Raw genomic sequence first — 25,914 nt, forward strand, 5'->3', positions numbered from 1 at the left:
TTCATACCCCTTCTCCATAAACACTTTTCTTTTTATTAAAAATATCTGAAACTTCTTCCATCTACTTTTAATCCAACAAAAGTTCAAGTTAATGATTTTTTTTTTTCCATCTTTCGAGTCGACGGGTGTCTACACAGTTTGATGATGAACAAATAATAGACCTGACTCGCTTGTTTCTTATTTGTTTCTAGGCTGCTCACGTTTCCATCTTCTTCTTTTTTGTTTCATGACAAAACTGAATTCATTGAAATGGTTTTCTTGGGCAGCCATTATGATTCATTCGTCTATTTTCTTTGTTTATTTCTAAATTACGCAAATTATTTTGCAACTTTTCAGCTGTTTCTAGGATCTTTTCTGCACTTAGTGGCCATTTCCGCACTTTTAGTGATTCTGACGGGACTTTTAGTGAAGCCAGATAATAATGCAACACACGCTGAGTGCCACCGTCTTTCACAGTCAGTGCATGACAGTGATTTTAGTAGTGGCAATCCTTCCCTATAAAAGCAGGATGTAAGCGTTTCCTTCAATGGTTCTGCCATTGAAGTGCATGCAAAACAATTTCTGGTAATCTCAAATGTTCTTGTAAGAAGTCGGAACCATGCATTCTACACCATTTGTCTTAGTGTGTGTGTGTGTAGGTATGTATGTATGTATGTATGTATGTATGTATATATATATATATATTATATTTTTTTTTTATATATACATTTACCTGGTACAATAAACAAACTTTAATATCAATTTTTTTTACAAAACCGAGGAGTTGTACATTTACACAATGTTTTTTAAATGCCGGAAATTTGTTTTGTCTTAAAAATCTATTATGTGTCACAAATAACTTTAGTGAAAATTTGGTCAATAAAATTAATTTCACAAGCAGCATTTTTTTATTTTGTATTTTTTTTTAAATCTAAAAAAAATTACCTTCCTTTTCACAAATTGCAAATGTTTCAATGTCTCAATTGATTATTTCAGGTCCTTAGACGCAGCAAAACTGGGGTAACTATTTCTCACTTCTCATATTGCTTACCCGAAAATGCCGCTACATTACCAATGCTATTAACCCTGCTTTGCTCTTGCTGCTCAGTCGATGTTGTGCGAATTGTAATTTGCTACTTTTAGCTCTAGGCTTGAAAAAGACTTCATCTTAGTTACTAAAAGTCACGATTTATAACATCCCATAATTTTTTTTTCTTTCTTTTTATAACATCCCATAATTATTATTTTTATTTCTTTTTGTAACATCCTATAATTATTTTTTTTATTTCTTTTTGTAACATCCCATGATTATTTTCCTTTCTTTTTTTATAACATTCAATGATTTTTCTTTCTTTTTATAACATCCCATAATTTTTTTCTTTCTTTTTATAACATCCCATAATTTTTTTCTTTCTTTTTATAACATCCCATAATTTTTTTTCTTTCTTTTTATAACATCCCATAATTTTTTCTTTCTTTTTATAACATCCCATAATTTTTTTTTCTTTTTTTATAACATCCCATGATTATTTTTCTTTCTTTTTTTATAACATCCCATGATTATTTTTTTCTTTCTTTTTTTATAACATCCTATAATTATTTTATTTCTTTTTGTAACATCCTATAATTATTTTATTTCTTTTTGTAACATCCTATAATTATTTTATTTCTTTTTGTAACATCCTATAATTATTTTATTTCTTTTCGTAACATCCTATAATTATTTTTTTTATTTCTTTTTGTAACATCCTATAATTATTTTTTTTTATTTCTTTTTATAACATCCCATATTTTTTTTTCTTTTTATAACATCCCATTTTTTTTTCTTTTTATAACATCCCATAATTTTTTTTCTTTTTATAACATCCCATAATTTTTTTTTCTTTTTATAACATCCCATAATTTTTTTTTCTTTTTATAACATCCCATAATTTTTTTTTCTTTTTATAACATCCCATAATTTTTTTTCTTTTTATAACATCCCATAATTTTTTTTTCTTTTTATAACATCCCATAATTTTTTTTTCTTTTTATAACATCCCATAATTTTTTTTTCTTTTTATAACATCCCATAATTTTTTTTTCTTTTTATAACATCCCATAATTTTTTTTTCTTTTTATAACATCCCATAATTTTTTTTTCTTTTTATAACATCCCATAATTTTTTTTTCTTTTTATAACATCCCATAATTTTTTTTTTCTTTTTATAACATCCAATAATTTTTTTTCTTTTTATAACATCCCATGATTTTTTTTTCTTTTTATAACATCCCATGATTTTTTTTTCTTTTTATAACATCCCATGATTTTTTTTCTTTTTATAACATCCCATAATTTTTTTTTCTTTTTATAACATCCCATAATTTTTTTTCTTTTTATAACATCCCATAATTTTTTTTTCTTTTTATAACATCCCATAATTTTTTTTTCTTTTTATAACATCCCATAATTTTTTTTTCTTTTTATAACATCCCATAATTTTTTTTTCTTTTTATAACATCCCATAATTTTTTTTTCTTTTTATAACATCCCATAATTTTTTTTAATTTTTTATAACATCCCATGATTATTTTTTTATTTCTTTTTGTAACATCCTATAATTATTTTATTTCTTTTCGTAACATCCTATAATTATTTTATTTCTTTTCGTAACATCCTATAATTATTTTTTTATTTCTTTTCGTAACATCCTATAATTATTTTTTTATTTCTTTTTGTAACATCCTATAATTATTTTTTTTATTTCTTTTTGTAACATCCTATAATTATTTTTTTTATTTCTTTTCGTAACATCCTATACTTATTTTTTTATTTCTTTTCGTAACATCCTATACTTATTTTTTTATTTCTTTTTGTAACATCCTATAATTATTTTTTTTATTTCTTTTTGTAACATCCTATAATTATTTTTTTTATTTCTTTTTGTAACATCCTATAATTATTTTTTTTATTTCTTTTTGTAACATCCTATAATTATTTTTTATTTCTTTTTGTAACATCCTATACTTATTTTTTTATTTCTTTTTGTAACATCCTATACTTATTTTTTTATTTCTTTTTGTAACATCCTATACTTATTTTTTTTATTTCTTTTTGTAACATCCTATACTTATTTTTTTTATTTCTTTTTGTAACATCCTATAATTATTTTTTTTATTTCTTTTTGTAACATCCTATAATTATTTTTTTAATTTCTTTTTGTAACATCCCATAATTTTATGATTTATTTTTTCCCATTTTTCTTTTCTTGCATCCAGTTTTAACATGCCCCTCAATTTTCTAAGCACAGATAGTCCTTGTCATGTCTTGGAAACCTGTGTTCTATTTCTTAGCTTTCATCTATCTTACTTGTATGCATTTATGATGTTTCATATATTCATACCATATGCTTCATTTTATAAAACAGAAATTTTTAGTCGATTTTTTTTTTCTTTGTTCTTGTGATGACTGGTCTTTTCCTTACCAGTAGAAGTCACAAAAAATTCAATATTTTTATTCCATTAAAATCACTACTTAAAAAGAAAAGAACATTTTTTTTTTTGGAGATGATACTTTAGCTGATTTACTTCTATTACATAAATTAGCTGCTAATGAGATCGATTTTATATTTTACTAGCGGGGGTACCCGGCATTGCCTGGGTGTTTGGAGGTGTGTGTGGTTTTGGGTAAATCAAAACACCTGGGTTTTGTATCGGGAGGGGAGGGGTAAAATGAAAACAAAGTTTTGGTAGGTAAGTATGAGGATCGAACCCGAACTCTTGAGGCAAAGTTGGAAATTAAAGTGTGAAAAAAAAAAAACGTGTGACGTTAACCATTAGGCCACCGCGAGATACTAACGGAAACACGTTTGAATTTATTTAATTACTTAGAATTGGCAGGTGCACGTTTTAATGACTTAATGAGGTCAACTTTGACTGCGGGATAGTATTTCATTTACTGCGGGAACGCTTTTTTTAAATTTTTATTTTCCCAAGATGTTGGGGGGGGGGGGGCACTAGCTCCCCTTGTCCAAATTGAATAGCAATTGTCTGATATAATGAAAATATTTCCATATTGATCAAAGCTGATTGCTTTCGGACATTTCCGGCGATCGCGACTGGAAAAATACTGCCTGAATTAGTGTCGCTTTTATTATACAAAAAAGCCTAATCCACATGTGGCGAGTGAAAAATGTTGAATATTTATCTTTTTGAAGTCGAGCAAATTAAATAGACAGGCGACCTCCATTGTTAACTCGCAGATATTATGATTTATATGTGATATAAAAAGTTTTAAGTTGTGAGCCGACCGACCGCTTCTCGGAAAAAAGCCTTTCTTGGACATACACAGAAAACGAACATACATACACACATTTTCACTTTTATATATATATATATATATATATATATATAGACTAGCAAAAGTACCCGTGGTTGAGTGGGTTCAAAAACAGCCTACAGAAAATGGACTTTGATTTATGAAAGTACTAGCGGGGGTACCCGGCGTTGCCCGGGTGTTTGTAGGTGTGTGGTGTGGTAAATAAAAAAGAAACCGGGGGAGGGGGGGTGTAAAAGTTGGTAGGATCGAACCCAAAGCCCTGAGGCAAAGTTTGAAAATAAAATCGGCCAGCCAGAATGAGTTACTGAAAGATGTTTGAATTTATTTAAGTAAGAACCAAATTGACAGGTGTGCACCCGGAAGTCGTCGAGCGTTACGATGATGACGACGATGTAAGCATTGTTATAAGCGAAGTAAAAAAAGAAAAAGTTAAAACTTAAGTGGGGGGGCGGGTAATCGAAACATCGAAAAAAAAACAAAAAAAACTAACGTAAGGCAAACGAAAACAGAAAAATGAACACGTGAAAGATGGCTTAAATAAGCCTGTTTCGATATTAAAATTTAAAAAATCGGTGGGTAACCGGGTGTTTTTGGGTGTGTGGTCGGGGGTGGACAAGCGAAGTAAAAAAAAAAAAATCAGAAAAACGAACCTTACGTGAAAAATGGCTTAAATAACACTGGTTCAATATTTAAATTTAAAAAATAAGAAAAAAAAAAAAAAAAAAAAAAGACATCTCACACTACGATTCGAACCAAAAATGTTTAGATAATGAACCAACACGCTAATCAACTGACCTAACACGACGTACGTGAAATTTGTTCAGTTTTTCAACTATTTAGAGTAAATCAGGTCATGACATCATCTGGCGCATGCGTAGAACCGCTCGTCGTCACGAGAAGACCCCCGCCTGTCAAAAATTGTCACTTTCGGGGTGAAAAAAATGAACGTTTTTGGCCAATTTTTCGAGCGAAGGATGGGGCTTCGATATGATACCGAGTTTGTGAATTTTCGTCGTGTCTGTCGAAAGTTTTTAGCAGACACACAATCATACACACACACACACACACACACACACACACACACATACATACATACATTTTCACTTTTATATATATAGATGTTTTTAATTTGGTAATATCATTCATAGATTTTGTAATGTCATGTGACTATGGTTTCTTTATATTTAAGGAGTGTGAAATTGGTAGTTGTCAGTTTAAGCTGCAAGTCAGAAAACCTTAGCGAACCCTAAGCGATTTACTTGCCAACTTCGTTAACAGTTGTTGCCACCTGACACGCACGTCTATTATTGTACCTATTAGAATAAATTTATTTTGTATTATGTACATTGTTTTCCATTCGACAATACAATATATATATATATATATATATACTAACAAAAGTACCCATCGTTGACTGTCTACAGAAAATGGACTCTGATTTATGAAAGTATGATAGGTTATGAAAAGGAAGAGTTGTAAAGAGATAGCTTCGAATTTGGGGGTATCAAAACCAAAGCAAAATATGATGAAAGTAAAAATAAAAAAGATAAACCCCATAATTTATTATACCATCCCTGGTCACACTGAAATACTTATCACAATATTCTGTGGATCTATATTAAAAAACCTTGTTAAACTTTGTGATATATTTCCATTCTATGGAGGTCAGGCGCGAACAAACACCCTATAATTTTATTATACCATATTTCTTCAAACTGAAACATAATTATCAAAATATACTTACGCAAATAGATATGAAAAGTCTTTATTAAAGTTTGGGCCTATTTCCATTCTATGGAGGCCAGGCACGAACGCAGACCCCACAATTTTATTATATCATCCCTATTTAAGTTAAAACATACTTATCAAAGTATTATGTACATCTATATCAAAAACACTTGTAAAGGTTTTTTTTTTTTCATTTTATAATTTTTTATTTCCATACTTTGTGGACCAGGTGCGAATGCAGACCCCACAATTTTAATGAACCACCATTCTACCAGATCAAACATACCCATTCCTGTGTCTCGATACATCTATGTATGTGATCAGTTTTCTATAATAGTCAACCATATAGGAGCCTATTCATGACCACATACACACAGACATTCAGCTTTATATTATAGAAGATATAGATATATATATAAACAAATTGAGCTTAGCCGAATAGCACAATGGTTAGAAGCTCTGACTGTCATATGGGCGGTCTGGTTTCGACCCTGGCTTGAGGTAGTTGATTGTCTAACTGCACTACAGTGAAACAGTACTGTTTGTGGATGACTATAATGCTTCCTATCTTGGGATGAGCATAATTGAAAGTGATATACAAATTACCATTTGTGTATGAAGGGATGCTCTTTGTGTAAACAAATTGAGCTTAGGTATTTGGACAGTATTAAATCATTGTTAATTCACTTCCCGCATAGCAGCAGCCGAATTGTGCAACGGTTATAAGCTCCGACTGTGAAACAGTACTATATGTGGATGACTATATGTATGTATGTATGTATATGTATATATATATATATATATATATATATATATATTTACCAGTGGTGAAAAAACCGGACTAGAGTGCTCAATGTATAGTCAGAGCAGTATATAGGAAATTTATTACTGTGAGTCCAGAATGAGTTTACAAATTGTTTCAGCTAGAGGAAAATCCTCAAAGAGGAAAAATCCAACTAGCATCGTCAGTCCATCTATGAATTCTGACGGTGCTAGTTGGATTTTTCCTCTTTGAGGATTTTCCTCTAGCTGAAACAATTTGTAAACTCATTCTGGACTCACAGTAATAAATTTCCTATATATATATATATATATATATATATATATATATATATATATATATATATATATATTGACATTGTTATTCTTCATATTCATATAATTTCTTCAACATGGCTTGCACTAATGAAAATAAAAACATCGAAATAACATAATAAATGTTGAAAATAACCTGTACCAGTAAGAGCACATAAAAAAGCTAATGAAAGAGTTCCTTGGTAGTTTTATATAATAAAATGTTAGAAAAGGTATTCTGTGTGTGTATATATATATATATTATGCTTGTATAACAAACATTAGTTACATATGTGCATGCATGTTTCAGTGGAATACATTTAAAGATACCCACCTCATCAAACCGTGTTGCTCCTTTTCTTACTCTAATGAAGTGGGGCTCTCTAAAATTGAGATGTAACTGAAACGTGTATGCACATTTGTAACTAATTATGTTTGTATAATAAACAGACTATATAGATGCTCTGTCCTGCATTGAGCACTCTTTAATATGTCAATAGATTCAGTGGATTTATATCTAGAAAACCAAACTATACAACCATATATATATATTTCTACAGCTGTATTAATTTGTTTCACTTTGACAAAAGAAAGTAATGACGTAAAAGAATGTTACAGAATTTTTAACAAAATTTTGATTTGTTTTTCAAATGCAGGAATTAATTTAAGAAAATTGGATTAAATGTTTTTTATTTGATAGTCAATTTCATTTGACTTTCCTGGTAATACTTTTATTAATATTGACATGCATGCACATAAGAATTCACTCAGTCCATGGAAAATCATGAGCACACTACTATTGGCTCCCCACTTGACAAGGCCAAAAGCTGCCCGAGGATAAGGGTTAGTGAGGCTAAAATGATTGCCAGTCGAAAGATGAGGAACACTATGGTAGTACTAATATTGATCAATGACATGAGCTACATTTGATTATTTACGGGACAGTTTATGACCAGAATTTGTTTATATTGGATTTAAAGGTGACCAAGTTGTAGTAGTCCCGTGATAATGTGTTCAATAGGTGGAAAGATTTTAGAGAGAAGTTCTGTCCATTGGAATTTCCGCCCAATGCTAAGCACATTCAGGGAGAAAGGAAAGTTCTTTAGCTGTTGTGATGGTAAAAAGACTGTTTTACAAGAACGAATCAAATATCGAAGCTTAGTTGAATATTTGACACCTGTTCCATACTGTTTCTTATTTTCCCAAACTGGTCAGCAGTTCTAAGTTTGGCAGATTGTGAATCAAATTCTTTGTTTTCTATAACAGATTTAATGCAGTTCTAAATTTTTGAGATGAGATGTAAATGTTTGTATTGTTGTCATTGTTTGGACAATTATTTTCATCATGGGTGTTATTGGCCCAACGTTTCGATCGATGAACCTTCCAACCGTCGTCAGGTGTAAACTCCATGTCTTTTTCTCAACTGAGAAAAAATGAAGTAGCTCTGTATTGCAAGACATCAGATCTTGGGGTTGAGGCTGTGAATGTAAATTATAAAAATAAGTCAATGTTCAGGGATCACTAAGGATTAAAATAGTAATTTCTATGCGCCATGACAGCAGCACACTCGAAAGTAACTCATGCCTGGCGATTTGGTCTTTGTTGGAGTTTTATTCTTATTAACTGTTACCCAATTGGATATATTTAAGGCGTTTGGACAATTAAAAAAAATGGTTTTGTAGCCATAGAATCCCACTATACAAATCATCACACATGCACATACAGAAAATCTCAAAATTAACTGTTTTGATGCTAATGTATATTTGAAGAATTTTTTGGATACTTTGTTTATATACAAAGGATTTGCAAGGGAGTAATACCTTTCCAAATTGACCTTCAAGGGTGTCCTCACACACACACACACACGATGTATAAAATCGTTAAATGTTACTGAAAATGTCAGTTAATTTGATTTCATCTTTTGTTATATTCATGTATGTTTGTGGTGGAAAGAGGCGGGAGTTGAAAAATGTAAATGTTTATATCTTTCATATACAACGAATCCCCCCTCCCTTCCAAAAAAAAAAAAATACATTCATAAAAAAAATCTCTGGTGTTTATCTGCCAAATAGTTCTCAAAATAAACTGATAATGTTGCTGCCCGCCACCGGTGTTTTAATAAGAAAATACATCAATTCTATTTGTTTATTAATTTGAGAATGAAAAACCATTTCAGGTTAGAATTGCGCTAACATTCACAAGGAATTTTTATGCCTCATTTTTTTTTTTTTTTTTTTCAAAATATTTTAGACGGGGATTAATAAATTTGCACCACAATTCACATCTTGGTTGTTATATTTACGACGTTTCTGCCTGTTGTAAGCTCCGATCATTTTTAAGTATATCTTTTCAAACTTGAGATTCTTCTCATCGACTCTAAAACCTGTACAGGGTGGAACGAAAACACCACTTCAGCTTTATTTTAAAACTGTTGTGAAAAAGTCGATTCATGTAACTTGATTATGTAATAGAGCTGAAATCTATTCAATGTAGCCGTCTTCAGCCTCAATCACTACTTTAAAACCGGCCCAGAACTGGAAGCATGCCTTTTCCACAAGTGCCAGCAGGAGCCTGATGAATACTTGGCAGATGGCGGCGCTCAAGCTGGCTTTGGTCTTGTAGGAGGTCATGTTGGTGATGTTCTTGGCATATGACTAAACGAAGTAGTCCAGTGGATTCAGTTCGGGGGAGGAAGAGCGTCAGTAAGCGAAGAGTAGAAAGGCATGGCACTCCTTCTGAAGCCAAGCCTGGGTCTCTTTAGACTTGTGGACCAGCACAGTCTTGCTGCCACACTCAGGGTCTGCCAGCGGATCATATCTTTGATCTCGCTCGTTGAACCTTGTGTCACTTTCAGACATGATGGAAGGCTCGTATTGCTTTTGGGATTTGTACACAATGGGCCAACTAGATGTTCTGCATAAAAACCGTTTTTCATCAAACGGAAATGGAATCATGTCATAGTTTCTATGGCAACAATTTCATCGTTCCACCCAGTATATAGTAATAAGTTAGTAATTTTTTTTTTTTTTTTTTTTTTTTTTACACGGTGGTCACCACTTACAAGGCCCGGAAGCCACTCAGGGATAAGGGTTATTGCAAGTACAGTACGTTAGTGTGGAGATTTGATGAAGTGTTTACTTAAGAGGCGGTTCATTAGGAATTTGTTAATGTTGGACTTGAAGACATCCAAGTTGTAGTCAAGTGGGAAGCAGGCAGACGGAACAGAGTTCCACAGACGTGCAGTTCTAAAAAAGAAGCTTTGTTTATGGAATCTACATTTTGATTTAGGCACAGATAAAGAGTGGGGGAAATTTTTCAAAGTGGATTCAGCTAGACGGGTGTTTTTCATGAAAGATTGGCGAGGGGGGACCAGAGATTGGAGTTCAGACGAGCACCTGCCATGGAAATAACGATAAAACAAGGATAGGCTCGCAACGTCTCTTCTGTGGGAGAGAGGTTGCAGGGTAGAGAAAAGGGCATCCTCCACCAAGCCACGAAGTCTATTTTGTACACTGTCAAGGCAAGATAGGCTGTTTTTAGCAGCTCCTGCCCAGATATGGCAACAGTATTTCATCCTTGGACGTACTTGGCTTTTATATAGATAGAGAATTGTATCAGTAGTGAGATATCTTCTTGAGCGGTGAGAAGGATCCCACCATCTTTCCAGCAACCTTGGCAACAGACTTGATGTACGTGTTCCATTTCAGATCAGGAGTAAAGGACAAACCCAGAAGCTTGTCAAAACACGGGGCTTCTTCTAGACGAGAGCCATCCATTTCAATTGATGCCAGATGGGGATCAGAGCGTTGATGATGTAAGGATAGGAGTTTGATTTTAGATGCATTAAAGGTAACCAGCCACGACTTCCCCCACTGAACCACGCACTCGAGATCAGAGGAGAGAGAATCAAAGAGAACTTTGTCATTTACAGCCTTTGATGTGTTGCCGTAGATGGTCATGTCATCAGCATAGATGTCAACGAATGATTTAAGTATGTGTTTAGAGAGGTCATTGATGTAGATCAGGAAGAGAGTTGGGCCCAGGATTGACCCTTGAGGGACTCCAGCATTAATACTGCAGGCCTCTGATTTTTGTCCATCGACCACTACTCTTATGAGCCTATTGGAGAGAAATGATTTAATGATTGAGAAAACATTTCCAGTTATACCATAGCTGGAAATCTTGTGAAGAAGGCCCTTATGCCATACCTTGTCGAAGGCCTTTGATATGTCAAGAGCAATTGCCCTGTCAAAAGATTCACTAATCCTGTGAGATATAACCGTTAGCACATCTGCGGTAGATCTTGCAGAACAGAAACCATAATGCATGTCACTAAGAAGGTTGTTCCTGCTGAGGTGGTTGACTATTTCTCTATTTAATATGGATTCCAGCAACTTACTCATAACACACAGGAGACTTATAGGTCTGTATTGAGAGGGAGATGACTTATCACCTGAATTCTTAAATACAGGGCATACTGATGAGGTTTTCCAGGGAGTCGGAAAGCACTTCTTAAGGCGACGCTTAAACAGTTTCATAAGTTTGGGAGCAAGTTCTGGTTGAAGCTTTTTTAACACTATAATTGGGATGCCGTCAGGGCCAGTTACTTTACTGGAATCAAGGTTCTTGATTAGCTTAGCGACCTCATGCACAGATATTTGTATGTTACTTAGCATGTTCTGTGTTATAGGAGGAAATATGGGGATTTGATGGCCTTCGTCGCATAGGGTAGAATTAGCTGCAAAGTTCTTTGCAAATAGTTTGGCCTTGTCTGATGCTGACGAGATGACCTCTGGTCCATTGATAATGGTTGGGATAGAACGCACACTTCTGTTCAGGATCCTATTTGTTATTTGCCAAAACTGATGGGAACCAAGCCGCTGATCAGCTACTTTGGATTTAACAGACTGGACATATAGCTCTCTTGCATTTTTTATTATTCTTTTGCAGTGGTTGCTGGCAGTCCTGAAAGCAGCTTTAGTCTCAGTGCATCTATTACGTTGGTAGTTATGGAAAAAGTGATTTCTGTGCGCGATATTACATATTTGGATAAGATAAGGTTTGAAGCTCCCAAAATGTATTTATTGGTTTTAAGTGAAAACAGGTTGAAGGTTCAATCCTTACTAAATAAAATAAAAAACCGACCTCATGTTAGTCCCAGGAAACAATGGATACTCCATGTAAGAGTACAACCATTGCTTCACTATATCCAACTGCACATCTCCTAAATCAGAATCTCTTGAAACTCCTGACTGAAAAGTTATGAAAATAAATCTAAAGATGAGAACAGTAGTCCAAAGAATCCAATTAATATGAATAATCAATCGTCATCTCAAAAATTCAGAAACGTAATCAATTTTTTGTTGAAGTTGAATTTCTGTGGTCATAGCGAATTATGCTTCAACATATTTGATTAAAATTGAACTAGATTTTCATGGAAATGAATGGATATATTATTTGATTGAGCTGAAATTGCTTCAGAATTTGGTGTCTTTTTCTGATACACAAACAATGCATTCTTGTATTAACGCTTCATTGAGGTCTCCATTGTGTTAGGTGGATCTATGATCATGCAGCTGTTATGGAACGCTACAAAGCAAATAGAAACACGCGCACACATTAAAAATTCATAAGATCATTTTATTCACTAGTTTCCACAGAGTTATAAGTTACATAATTAACCTCTATGAACCTTCGTTTTTCAGTTGGTAATAAGACCGAGTTCGATGTGATGACACTCATTGACATTTAAGTTTTTTTTGCAACAAAACTTAACATATGATCAACCAGTCTGCCTCTCTGAACTTCCAGCATAACAAGTTTAGATCTGGGTGTGTAAAATAATGTTTAGAACGAAATTTTTAACATAAGGTTAGAATCATGTAAAAAGGAAAATTCCATTAGAAATTTAAAAAAAATATTTCGTCATTGATAGGAAATTGCCAGAAACGTGTAGCAGGGGTCTTGAAACTATGATCCGAGCTGCCAATATCTTTAATCTGGCCCCACAAAATTTTTATTGAAAACAAATATTCAGGAAAAAGTTTTAAAAAATGGAAATGTGTGAAAATAGTGTTATTTCTTTTTGTTCAGAGAATGCTTAACCCTTTATGACCTGGTTGAACAAATTCGTTCAGTCGTAAATAATTGAATATAACGACATAAAGTGGGAATTGATTCATACATGCCTTGTATGTGTTAGTTTAGTATCTAAGTAGATGCCAGATACCTCCAGATTGCAACTGTTTATTGCTTACATTCAGTATGCTGCTATCTGTCTCAGAGAGTGGAGGATTTCGTTTGTCATAAGCACACTTTTTTCAAGCACTATGGATAATAATCAAGGTAAGTTTATGAAATACAAAAATTCTCAGTGGTAGTTTAACTATTGAACTTCATAATTTTTCCAGTTTGAAGACAATCATAGTATCATTACCCTTTAAACTAATTAAAATTAGCGATAAATATTTTTTAATCAATTACATCATAATTCAAGTTATAAACTGTAAAAAGAATGAGGTTTTGGATAATCAGTTTTGCTAAAAAGCAAATCTAATGAGCAAAACAGTATAAAACACATCCAGGTCATTTTTTTTATTTTGATTTTGGACAGCATAGCACTAAAATGTCAGCAATATGAAAACTTTGGAGAGCCCTGATATAGAGGATAAGGTGATCCAATCTTTATCTTTTTTTTTTTTTCCTGAACTGTAAAAGAGAGGTATCATTTTTTAGTTACATCTTCTTCCAATCTGCGTATTATGTGATAGGTTAAAGATATTATATGTATTCTTATATCATGTTCGATTTAATTCCCATTTTACATACAAGCGTCAGCCATTTTTAAAAAAACTGACTTAAAATGTAACCCTAACCCTAACTCTAACCTTAACCCTAACCCTTACCTATCCCAATCCGGATCTTTATCTCTCTTTTCTTTATCACTGTCTCAGATGTTTTTATTGGCTTGTTCCTTTGAACTGAACTTGCTACCTCAACTGTTCTACATCTACTAACCTTAGAACTTTCCGTCATTTCAATGTTGCCATACTGTTAAAGTCCACTTGTTTACACACATCTGTCTATACTCGAAGCTAATCAGAACCTCTGAAGAAATTGTTAAGCACCATTGTCATTTTTATTAACTTTTATAGCTGTTGTTTTTCAAAAACCAAAAGAAAAAAAACGATAATGAAAGAAAAAACGAACCGCTGTTATGTTTGATTGAACTACAAGAATCAAGATATCTACATGATAGACTGCTGTTTGAATTATCTGCTGGAATCAGTGAATTTATCTGTTGTAGTGCTGCAGAAATTCTCTTTTTTTATGTCCTATTGTTAGGCTATACGAAGTAGCCAGTGATAAATTCTCTTTTTTTATGTCCTATTGTAAAGTTCTACAGAGTAGCCAGTGGTGGTGATGCTGATGATACTGTTTCTGTCGAGATCTTCGTATTTGACCCAATTCTTCATGAGAGTTGTTTGCTTCTACATGCCACTTCTGCATTCTGATAGTTCGTAATAATTGCTTTCACATTCATCGCAACAGAGCAAACGAAGGGCACAAGCTTTGTATCTTTGCTCTCCTCTTTCTTCAATAGAAAAAAAGTTCCTCAAATAAGTTTGATGTCATGAATCAAAATCATGACAATTTTCTGCAAAGGAATTATTTTCCATTGCACTCCAAAATTTTAAATACTCAAATCACACTTGTACTATCGTTTTAGAGAAATCATTTAATAAAGAACATGTCGTTCTAAACGTAGCATTTCAATCTAGTTTAGATTTCTATAAGTTGGGTTTGTTCCACTTTTTCTCAGGAACTACTGAGCCAATGTGACTAAAATTTTGTATGGACCTTATGTTAAGGTGCAGCGAATTAAGTATTATGGCATCCATTCGTTGCACTGTTACAGATTAATGTGCATTAGTAATTAGTGCAAAAATGATCGCAAATTTAACCATACGCAATCATTAATTTGGTATAAAACACTGATTCTAAGTTAACAAGCTGTGGTTTTTGTCTGTTTTTAGTTCAAAAGTAATATGTTTTTAGTGGGCTCAAAAGTAATATATGTTTTTAGTGGGCTCAAAAGTAATATATGTTTTTAGTGGCTCAAAAGTAATATATGTTTTTAGTGGCTCAAAAGTAATGTTTTTAGTGGCTCAAAAGTAATATATGTTTTTAGTGGCTCAAAAGTAATATATGTTTTTAGTGGCTCAAAAGTAATATGTTTTTAGTGGCTCAAAAGTAATATATGTTTTTAGTGGCTCAAAAGTAATAAATGTTTTTAGTGGCTCAAAAGTAATAAATGTTTTTGTGGCTCAAAAGTAATAAATGTTTTTAGTGGCTCAAAAGTAATAAATGTTTTTAGTGGCTCAAAAGTAATATAAGTAATATATGTTTTTAGTGGCTCAAAAGTAATATATGTTTTTAGTGGCTCAAAAGTAATATATGTTTTTAGTGGCTCAAAAGTAATATGTTTTTAGTGGCTCAAAAGTAATATGTTTTTAGTGGCTCAAAAGTAATATGTTTTTAGTGGCTCAAAAGTAATATGTTTTTAGTGGCTCAAAAGTAATATGTTTTTAGTGGCTCAAAAGTAATATGTTTTTAGTGGCTCAAAAGTAATATATGTTTTTAGTGGCCTCAAAAGTAATATATATTTTTAGTGGGCTCAAAAGTAATATATGTTCCAGGATGAATAAAATTTATTCCCCCAAAACAGTTTGCACCACTTTTATGTCCTCTCACAAAGATTAAAATCAAGACAGAATTATATCAAAACGTAAAACTAGTATGCTTATTCTTATTTAAATCAAAATCCATTACATGATTTTGATTTTACAAAATGTTTAACATTTAAGGGTTAAGCTTAAGGGATCTTAAGAAGAAATTGGAATTCAGAATTTTTTGTCTTCTGATTATGAATCCAGTCTGAAATATTTAACATTTTGCATGCAGAATTATGTGCATATTGTCTCTTAAAATTTTTGTGCAATATTTGAGACAGAAATCTGGTGAATGTTCATTATTTAATGCCTAATACGTATTCGTGAATTATAAAAATGGCAGGTATTTGAATTTTCAGAGGGCTTCCATCCTCTTTTAATGTTTTTTTTTTTTTTAATAAAATGAAATCAAACTAAATATAGCCCATATTATGATTCTTCATGCCCATTAGCTGTGTGATAAAATTCATATTAATTGGTTAATTAGTTTAGAAGTGAATTTTGTAGATTCAAATATATAAACATGTACGAGGGGCGTGCAATAAGTAATGCCTTTGACCCACTTCCAGTTGTCTGATCTAGCTGAAATTTTGCATGTGCAATGATTTCTATCTCTACGGGTTATGTGGCAAATTACAGCTCTGAACTAATTGTGGTTTCTCTTTTACAGGTGTTTGAACTGAGTCAGGTGTGAAATGGAGCCTGTTGAATGTCGAGCAGTGATTCAGTTTTAGTATTTGAAAGGACGCACACCACAGAAGACTTTTGATGAAATTAAAGAAAATTATGGTGATGATGCCCCATCATATGACCTTGTGAAACGCTGGTATCGTGAATTCAAACATGGCTGGAAGTCTGTGGAAACAGCTTCCAGACCTGGTTGTCCCCCCCTTCTGCCATTGATGAGGCATCTGTCTGTCAAGTTGAGGCTGCCATTTTGAAAGATCAGTGCATTACTATTCGCCAAATAGCCCAAGATCTCAAGATTTGTACAGGGTCTGTGGAAACTATCATTCATGACCATTTGCATATGCATAAGGTGTCTGCCAGATGGATTCCCAGGTTGCTCACACCATTCTAGAAACGAGAATGCGTTGAGTACTCGAGGATGAATTTGAAGATGTGCCAAGATGATGAGTCAAAGTTTTTCAAAAGATTGATTACACAGGATAAAACCTGGATCTATCACTATGATCTAGAGTCCAAAGCCCAGTCAATGCAGTGGAAGCACTTGTACTCACCACCTCCAAAGAAGGCAAGGGTGCAGCCCTCCACTGGCAAGGTCATGCTCACAGTCTTCTGGGACAGGACGGAGTAGTGATGACAGATTTCCTGGCAAAGGATACCACAATTACAGGAGCCTATTATGCTTTACTTTCGAGGAAATTAAGGGACGCTATCAAAATCAAGAGGCTGGACAAGATCAGCAAGGGTACCCTCCTCCTGCAGGACAACTCTCCAGTCCACAACTTGCATGTTGCCAGATCAGAAGCATGGGTGTGTGGTTATGAAATCCTACCCCATCCTCCCTACTCTCCTGACTTTGCGCCCTCTGACTTTCACCTCTTCCCAGCCATGAAGTTGTTTTTGACAGGAAAGCGTTTCCCAGATGATGCAGCCTTGATTTCTGAAGTCACGTTGTGGTTGGGGGACCAACCTGGGGTGTTCTACAAAAATGGTCTCCAGAGCTGCATCAAACAATGGGAGAAATGCATAACTCTGGGTGGTTCCTATGTAGAGAAAGAATAATAACTGTGCCAAATTTCGTTGCTCTGCTCCTATAGGAAGTGGGTCAGGGGCATTACTTATTGCACGCTCCTCGTACGTATATTAAGTAAATCTAACAATTCTCATCGAATACTATATATATATATATATATATATGATGAGAAACGAAATAAAATATAAAAATATATACTAATGTATATAGATTTATTCATTTATTCAATATGGACGTTACATGAATGTAGGATGAGTAAATGTTTCATGGTTGAAGCTTAATTATTTTGCTACTAATGTTGCTATTGCTAGATGTTGCATCCCTAATGTTACATAGCATCTTCTCTCCTCTTCTGATGAGAAGCATTAGACTATGAAATACCTAGGTATAAAGAGTTTACTTTTCTTACACTCCTGACTGATGTAATATCTATATCGAATAAATGAATAAATCTATGCATTAGTATATATTTTCATATCGTTTTTTGTTTAAATTTCTTCATATCTGATATAAGTTCCCAAGCAATTTGTTGAGCTAAGATAAGTCTCCTCTTAAAGAATCTATCTTATTCTTTTAACTCTCACATACACATATATATCTCCTATATAATGAAATTAGCGGGGGTACCCGGTGTTTCCCGGGTGTGGTGATGTGGGGGGGGGGGTAAACCAAAACAAAATGCAAAATAAAGAATAAGCAAACGATGTTAAAACTTCTTTAAAAAAATCGGAAAAACAAAAACAGCGAACGTGATGGAAAAATAAAAATATAAAAACGAACGAAAAAATGGCATAAAAACTATTTCAATATTAAAACTTAAAAAATCGCAAAAAGAAATATAACATCTCGGCTTGAACGTGCAATCTTCAGATAAGAACGCTGCTATCATATTGACTGCGTCAGCAAAATTGGGTCGTTTTTTTTTTTTTTTTTAATCTTTAAACTAATTCAAGAAAGAACATTTTTTGCGCATGCATGTATGGCTAAATTATCATAAAAGAACGATTTTTTGCTACCCCTCCCTATAGAAAAGTGCCCAGTTGATGGTGACGGAATTAATATTTTTAGCTAATTTTTTTTATATTTGTTGTCAGGAGGGCCGAGCTTCAAAATGATACCGATCTTGTGAAAATCCGTCGCCTTTGTCAAAAGTTTTTGCAAGACATACAAACATACATACATACATTTAAACAGATTTTTGCCCTTTATATTATAGACTAGCAGGGATACCCGGCGTTGCCCAGGTGTTTGGAGGTGTGTGTGTGTGTGTGTGTGTGTGTGTGTGTGAAGGGGGGAGAGGGTAAAGAATAAGCGAAGTAATAACCCTGTTTAAACTTCTTAAAAACTTGCCCCCCCCCTCCCAAAAAAAAAAAGTAACGAACGTAAAACTTTTTTAAAAAAATCAGAAAAACAAAAAAAAATAAAGGACGGCATTGGAGGTGTGTATGTAGAGGGGTGGGAGTAAAGAATAAGCGAATTAATAACCCTGTTTAAACTTTTTAAAAAGATAGGAAAAAACAAAACAAAAAAAAACAGCGAACAGATGTAAAACGTCTTTAAAACAATCGCATAAACAAAAACCAAAAAAAGGAAAAAAAACAAAAACAAAAAAAGGAAAAAAAAACAAAAAAAGGAAGAAAAAACAAAAAAAGGAAAAAAAAACAAAAAAAGGAAAAAAAAACAAAAACAAAAAAAAGGAAAAAAAGACAAAAACAAAAAAAGGAAAAAAAACAAAAACCAAAAAAAGGAAAAAAAAACAAAAACAAAAAAAAGGAAAAAAAAACAAAAAAAGGAAAAAAAACAAAAACCAAAAAAAGGAACAAAAACAAAAAAAAACAAAGCAAAAAAAAAAATGGTATAAATAACCTCATTTCAATATTAAATGTTACAAAATCGAGAAAAAAAGTATATCTGATAACTAGGATTGAACCTGAAATCTTTAGATAATGACGCTCTCACTTAACCCATCACGCTATAGAGCCGTGGAAGAAAGTAGGTTGGTTTTTATTACATTTAAAACGAATTCAATGTACGTCTTTTGCGCGTATTGACACATGTGTAAAGCCATCTTGTCATGAAGATACCATTTTTTTTCACCCTTCCCTGTAAAAAAGAGAGCCGTTCAGGATGAAGGAATGAATGTTTTTGCCCAATTTTTCGATATTTGTTGGCCGGAGGTTCGAGCTTTAGAATAATACATGTCTGGCGAAAATCCATGGCCTCTGTCGAAAGTTTTTGCAAGACATACAAACACACACTCGCACACAATTTGCCTTTTATATATATAGACTAGCGAGGGGTACCCGGCGTTGCCCGTGTGTTTGGAGGTGTGTGTGGAAACTCCGGGGGGGGGGGGTTAAAAAAAAAAGTAAGTATGAGGATCGAACCCGAACCATTGAGGCAAAGTTGTAAATTAAAGTGTGAAAAAGAAAAAAAAGTGCAACATTAACGATTGCTCCACTGTGAGATGCTAACGGAAACACGTTTGAATTTATTTAATTACTTGGATTTGGCAGGTGCCCGTTTTAATGACTTAATGAGGTCAAGTTTGACTGCGGGATAGTATTTTCCCAAGATGTTATAGGAAAAAGACTAACCCACATATGGTGAGCGACAAATGTTGAATATTTATCTTCCCGAAATCGAGCAAATGTTAAATATATGTGCTATAATTGAAAACTATTTCTAATATTGTCATTATTCTTTTGTATACTAACTTTTATCCAGTGTTTCCCATGAACTGCATTGATATAGCCTTCAAACACAACTCCTTCAAACTCGTTACGAATTTGTAATATTTATTTGAACTGCTGTTCTCATTTTTACAAGTGTTTCGGTTGATATAAGCCTTAAAGTTCATCTTTATGAATTTGGAACAGATTTGAAATTTCTTAGGGAACCCTTTGGGTTAATAATCCATAGGGGTTGATTATTCTTGTTCCTTCAGGCATGATCATGTAGAATGTTAATGTTATTTTTAGTAAGCAACGTCTGCAGTTTGATAAACCTTCACCTTTCAGAAGATTGTCATCTAGAACTGATTGATAACAAACTATTTTAACCGTTATGCCATGAATCCACATGGACACTTATGGATTCTGTGAGCTTCAAACTTAATTGTGTCAAGATGTGTAATCTTACTATACATCTATAAAAGTGAGAATGTGTGTGTGTGAGGACCCTTCTCAACCTATATACTCAACGAATTTTCGTTGTACAGACTTGAAAATTGGAATATAGGGTATTCAGACATGTGGAAAACTTTTTAATAGGTATTCGGAAAAAAAGGGTTGCTAAAGGGTCAAAATTGAAAAATTATTAGATGGGGATCATCGGATTTATATCCGTTTATCAACTGTTTAACGAATGTGCATGCTGAATCGTTCACATGACAGCTTCCTTATGTTAGGAATAAGTAGGTTTGAAAATACTTTAAAGATTGTATCAAGCTGGCTTAATGGTTATCATACTTGACCCGGTGTCTTTAGGCTTTGGTTTCGATCTCTCAGCTCAAGCATTTGTTTTTTTACAAGAAGTGAACTGTTTAGAAAAAACATAATACTCGCATGCACATGTCTCGGTTTATTAACCTTTTTTTTTTTAACTTCATTTTTTTTCTTTTTTTCTTTTAAGGAATTTAATATTATGTTTGCTACCTATGGCCTGCTAATATATATATATATATATATTATATATAAGTGATCTTGTCTGTGTATGTGCGGAACAATCTCTACCAAACTAGTCCGTCAGTTTTTGATTTACAAACTTGAAAATTATATAGGGGATTTGGGCATGTGCAAAAAAAATTCAGTTCAGTTTTTAGCCAGTAAAAGCAGCTGTTAAGAGGTCAAAATTGACACTTGACAAGTGTAAGTAAAGTACTGCTCTTCGCATGTGCAAATATGTTGGTTGGTTTTTAAAGTTTTGATATCCACCTAAAAACTTGTAGGACATTACAAACGAGAATAGAAAATATTCCCCATGACTTTATTTTCTTCTGTTTATAAAAACTTTGTTTGATTCTTTTCAAACAAGATATTTTGGTTTGATTGTTGAACATTTGGAAGATTTCGTTTATATCCAAGGATGAAGGCAATGGCCCAGCCAGAGTTATTGTTATTTCTATCTTCAGTATTCATATTGCTCACCATGAACATAACAGTGTCAATATTGCTATAAGAAAATAACTCTCAATATTGCAGATTTAAAAAAAAAATTCTTTGCAAGTATGACATGTCATACATTTAAGCAATGCAAAATAGCTTCAGATGCAAGCACTAAATTCCAATATTATGATCGGGTGTGTGTGTATATATATATATAGAGAGAGAGAGATAGAGAGGGCGTAAGAATTTAAATTCATTACAAGTCCCTCCCATGTAATTACATCCTTCCTTAACCGTATGCATTGTGTTTATAAAAAAAGCATCTGAATATTCACAATAGATTGTTAGCTGATCTAATCTGAGAGATATATATATATGTGTGTGTGTGTGTGTGTGTTAAATAACCACTTGCAGACCATTGCCTGGAGAATGGCTATGTTCAGTATTTATTAGTTCAACGAGCAAGATTTCTAATGTTTGCATGAAACTGCTGGTATAAATTGGCTAATGAAATTAATGTATTTGTAAATTTGTAATAAAAATTACGCCTTTACATAAGTAATTGAGTGTTCACGTTATTTCATTTCTTCTTTGCAAAACAGAGCATTATTTAATTATTTGCCATGCGTTATTCACCTGGGTATTCCAAACATGGTTAGTCCCCAATACAAAAAATATTTATAGTGTTATTATTTTGTAAAATATAGTTATCCTGCTGATTCATGAAACATCCACATTCGCTGTTGAACAGTTTGAATCACTTGTATCTTGTTGATATTCATATAAAATAATACAATAAAATAGATTTATAAAACTAAGAAAAAATTAAGATATTACATTAGCTAAGCTCATAGCTACAAAACTGAAAGGGTAATAAATTGTAAATAAAATAATGATCTCATCAAAACTTATGATAAAGAAAATACCAAAACATATTGATTCCATATTAAATATTACAGAGTAGCCTAATGATACATAATATACGCTTATATCTACAAATTTTTATTTCCACTAGAAAAATACAAAAATATATAAATCATAAAATCATACCTATGTTAGTAAGCTGGGGTGACTGGACTACCTAGGACAAAGTGAGTCTACCTCCAAAGAAAATATGATACAATTGTGCCATACTACATGTGCTATACCCTCACTGAGTCAGGAGTGTACTGGGATGGAGAAAAAGAAATAAATTGCCAACTAGGAATTATGAGCACTTAATCAAAGTTGGGGTGACAAAATGTATTTCCACTTCAAATTTATATGACGGTATAGTGCATGGGCTATGAGTTCCAGATCTAAGGTTCGGTTCATACAGTCATTGGATCAGTTTTTTATTTTTTTTAGTTTGAAGAGATCAAGTACACCAATAAAGTTTTTTATCTCTCAAACATTGAGTAAAAAAATTGAGAACATAATTTTCCTCTCCTTAATTAACCATTTTCATATGTTATAGTATATCTTTTGTTTGGATATCTTGGTTTTAGTGGATTCCAGGACAAGAATTTATGTAGTCTGGTGGAGTATCCAGCTTTGTGCTGTTACTTGAGGTAACATAATTCCTCATAACACTAATAAGGGCTTAACTAAAGAGTGCTTATTAAGGCTGTGAATCATTTTGAATATTAAATCAAGGTTTACTTTTAAGGAAAAGTCACCTTGTGCAAAGATGTTCTGACAAACTCCAGTGCAGAAAGACTTTGTGTCTAGTCAGCATTCAGGTTCTTCTTTTTTATTTTACTTTTTATGTTAGTTTTATGAGATCACGAGACTTTGTTCTAGAACCAACAATTAATTTCATTACAATTTGACTTTATATCTGAGGATTTTTAAAAAATAGACGTTGTTCCATTTATGGCTGTATTTCCTTACAGCTCTGTCTTCCAGGGGTTGTTTCCAAGTATTTCTTCAATTTTTTTTTTTTGTTCATTAGGTTGGTTGCTCCGATCACAACTGATATAATGTTGATTTCTTTAACGAACCATGTCGTTTTTAAATCTTTCTTTAGGTCCTGATATTTTGTTATTTTTTCTGTTCTGCACTAGGGACATTGAGGCTTTAAAAGACGAAGCAAATGTTTGTTTGTGGATATAAATTATTTAATTATTAATCATATATATGATATATAAATTATTTTAAATTAATACAAAACTTAAGATAATCATTATTTTTTAGATGAGGATTGTATTCTTCGTATTATTTGGATTCATCGGACTACTATTCTCATCTTGACTAATTTTCACAACGTTTTGATCGATGTAACCTCCGACCTTCTTCGGGTATATCTTTTCAAACTCGGGAATGTTTCTGTTAGAACTCGGGGATTTGGACGGAATTTCAACCTGTGGCGTAATGGTTAAAGTATTTGGAAAAATCATTTGTAAAAATGACCTTCTCCTGAAGGTTGATGGTTCAATTCTCAGTGTGGGCGACCTAAAAATACAATTGTGAATTACTTAGGACCTCTTTCCAGTTGTAGTTGACAGAACAAGAGCATGCTACCCCCGTGAAGTAAATAAAGGGTTCCGCTGAAAATTCAGTTAAAATTCACAAGTTTGATGGAAACATTCCTGAGTTTAACAAGATGCAACTGAAGAACGACACGAATAATGCAAATGACTAATCTTCATCTCAAAAATTCAGAAACGTTTAAGTAATAGCTCAAAATGTTTATAATAGCTCAAAATGTTTATAATAGCTCAAAATGTTTATAATTGCTCAAAATGTTTATAATAGCTCAAAATGTTTATAATTAATCAATGTTTATAATAGCTCAAAATGTTTATAATAGCTCAAAATGTTTATAATAGCTCAAAATGTTTTTAATTAATCAATGTTTATAATAGCTCAAAATGTTTATAATAGCTCAAAATGTTTATAATAGCTCAAAATGTTTATAATAGCTCAAATATAATAGCTCGGCCTAACGTTTACAGGGAATATGAACTGGAATAGATACATTGAGAGCATTGCCAAGGCTGCTGCAAGGAAGGTTGGCTCCCTCTACCGTGCTAGAAAACTACTTACGCCTGCCAGTATCCTATACCTCTATAAGGCAACCATTCGCCCATGTATGGAGTACTGTTGTCACATCTGGGCTGGTGCATCTGCTGCTTGTCTCTCGCTCCTGGACAGGGTTCAAAAAAGAGTCGCAAACCTGATAGGTCCTGAACTGTCATCTGGGCTTCAACCTCTGTCCCATCGACGAGATGTTGCATCCCTCTGCCTGTTCTACAAATACTTTAATGGTGAATGCTCTGACGAACTGCAAACACTTGTACCTCCCCGACGTAACTACCCCCGACAAACCCGACAAGCTACTAAGTCTCATCCCTTTACAGTGGAGATCCCTAGGTGCAAGAAAGCCTTTTACTCCAATAGTTTCTTCCCCAGAACTGCGGGTCTTTGGAACTCCCTTCCGGGATTCTGCTTTCCCAACTGCAATGATATGCAGAAGTTCAAGTGTAATGTTAACAAACATCTTTCTACTCTTCTCCCTTCATAATGACCCCGCTAATTAATTCCCTAATAGTAGCCCCCTGCTTCAAAGTGGCACTGTGCCTTGTTTGGGGTGAAAATTGAATAAAAAAATAAAAATAAAAATAAAAAAAATGTTTATACATCTCATAACTCGATACTATAATACTTTAGTAAATCTTTTGAATTTGCTTTTTTTTTTTTCATAACAAATTCGAAACGGTTACTAAATTATATTAATATTATTTATCTATAAAAACATGTTTCCTCATCTTTGCTATTCATCAGTGCAACTAGATCTACCGAGATTTGGAACCTGAACCCCAGTGACTGGCATCCAACATTTTATAAATTGAACCAATAATTTTCTAATGGTAAAAATTCTAGCACATTATAAATGACATTTATTTATTTTTTTATATACAATACTCATAATTGAAACGTCTTTAATTATTTTTAATATATATAAATGACATTGTCTATCTGTCTAAGAAACAGTCTCTACCGAACTTCTCTGCCAATTTTTGGTCTACAGACTTGAAAATCGATTTGGATCTATTCAACAAATTCGATTTGGTCTTTAGTCTGTAAAAATAGTTCCTAAGAAGTCAAAATTGAAAAAAAAAAAAAGTAGAACTTGGCAGGAACAAGTCGACATAAAGTGCACTTTTATGCATGCACAAATATACATTCAAGTGGGTTAAATTTTAACATTTTCTTATCCATCTGACAATAGCTAAAATGGTAATGACTAGTGCTAAATGTTGATTTCGATTCTAA

The 25,914-nt window shown here is 33.0% G+C and overlaps 1 protein-coding gene across 4 annotated transcripts in view; it reads left to right on the forward strand.

The window, feature by feature from the left end:
- The window catches only part of LOC145297482 (calcium-dependent protein kinase C-like), a 731,210-nt gene that overhangs the window by 252,624 nt on the left and 452,672 nt on the right, over positions 1 to 25,914 (forward strand). For 2 of the 4 annotated variants that reach the window (XM_080143353.1, XM_080143354.1), the window contains exon 4: positions 976 to 999. The exons of the other annotated variants lie outside the window; for them this stretch is intronic. In XM_080143353.1, coding sequence (XP_079999479.1) covers positions 976 to 999 — 24 coding nt within the window. The remainder of the gene's footprint in view (positions 1 to 975; positions 1,000 to 25,914) is intronic. 4 annotated transcript variants of the gene reach the window in all.

This window comes from Euprymna scolopes, chromosome 18 (genome assembly GCF_053919585.1).
Source record: "Euprymna scolopes isolate OS-2025 chromosome 18, ASM5391958v1, whole genome shotgun sequence".
NCBI lineage: Eukaryota > Metazoa > Mollusca > Cephalopoda > Sepiida > Sepiolidae > Euprymna > Euprymna scolopes.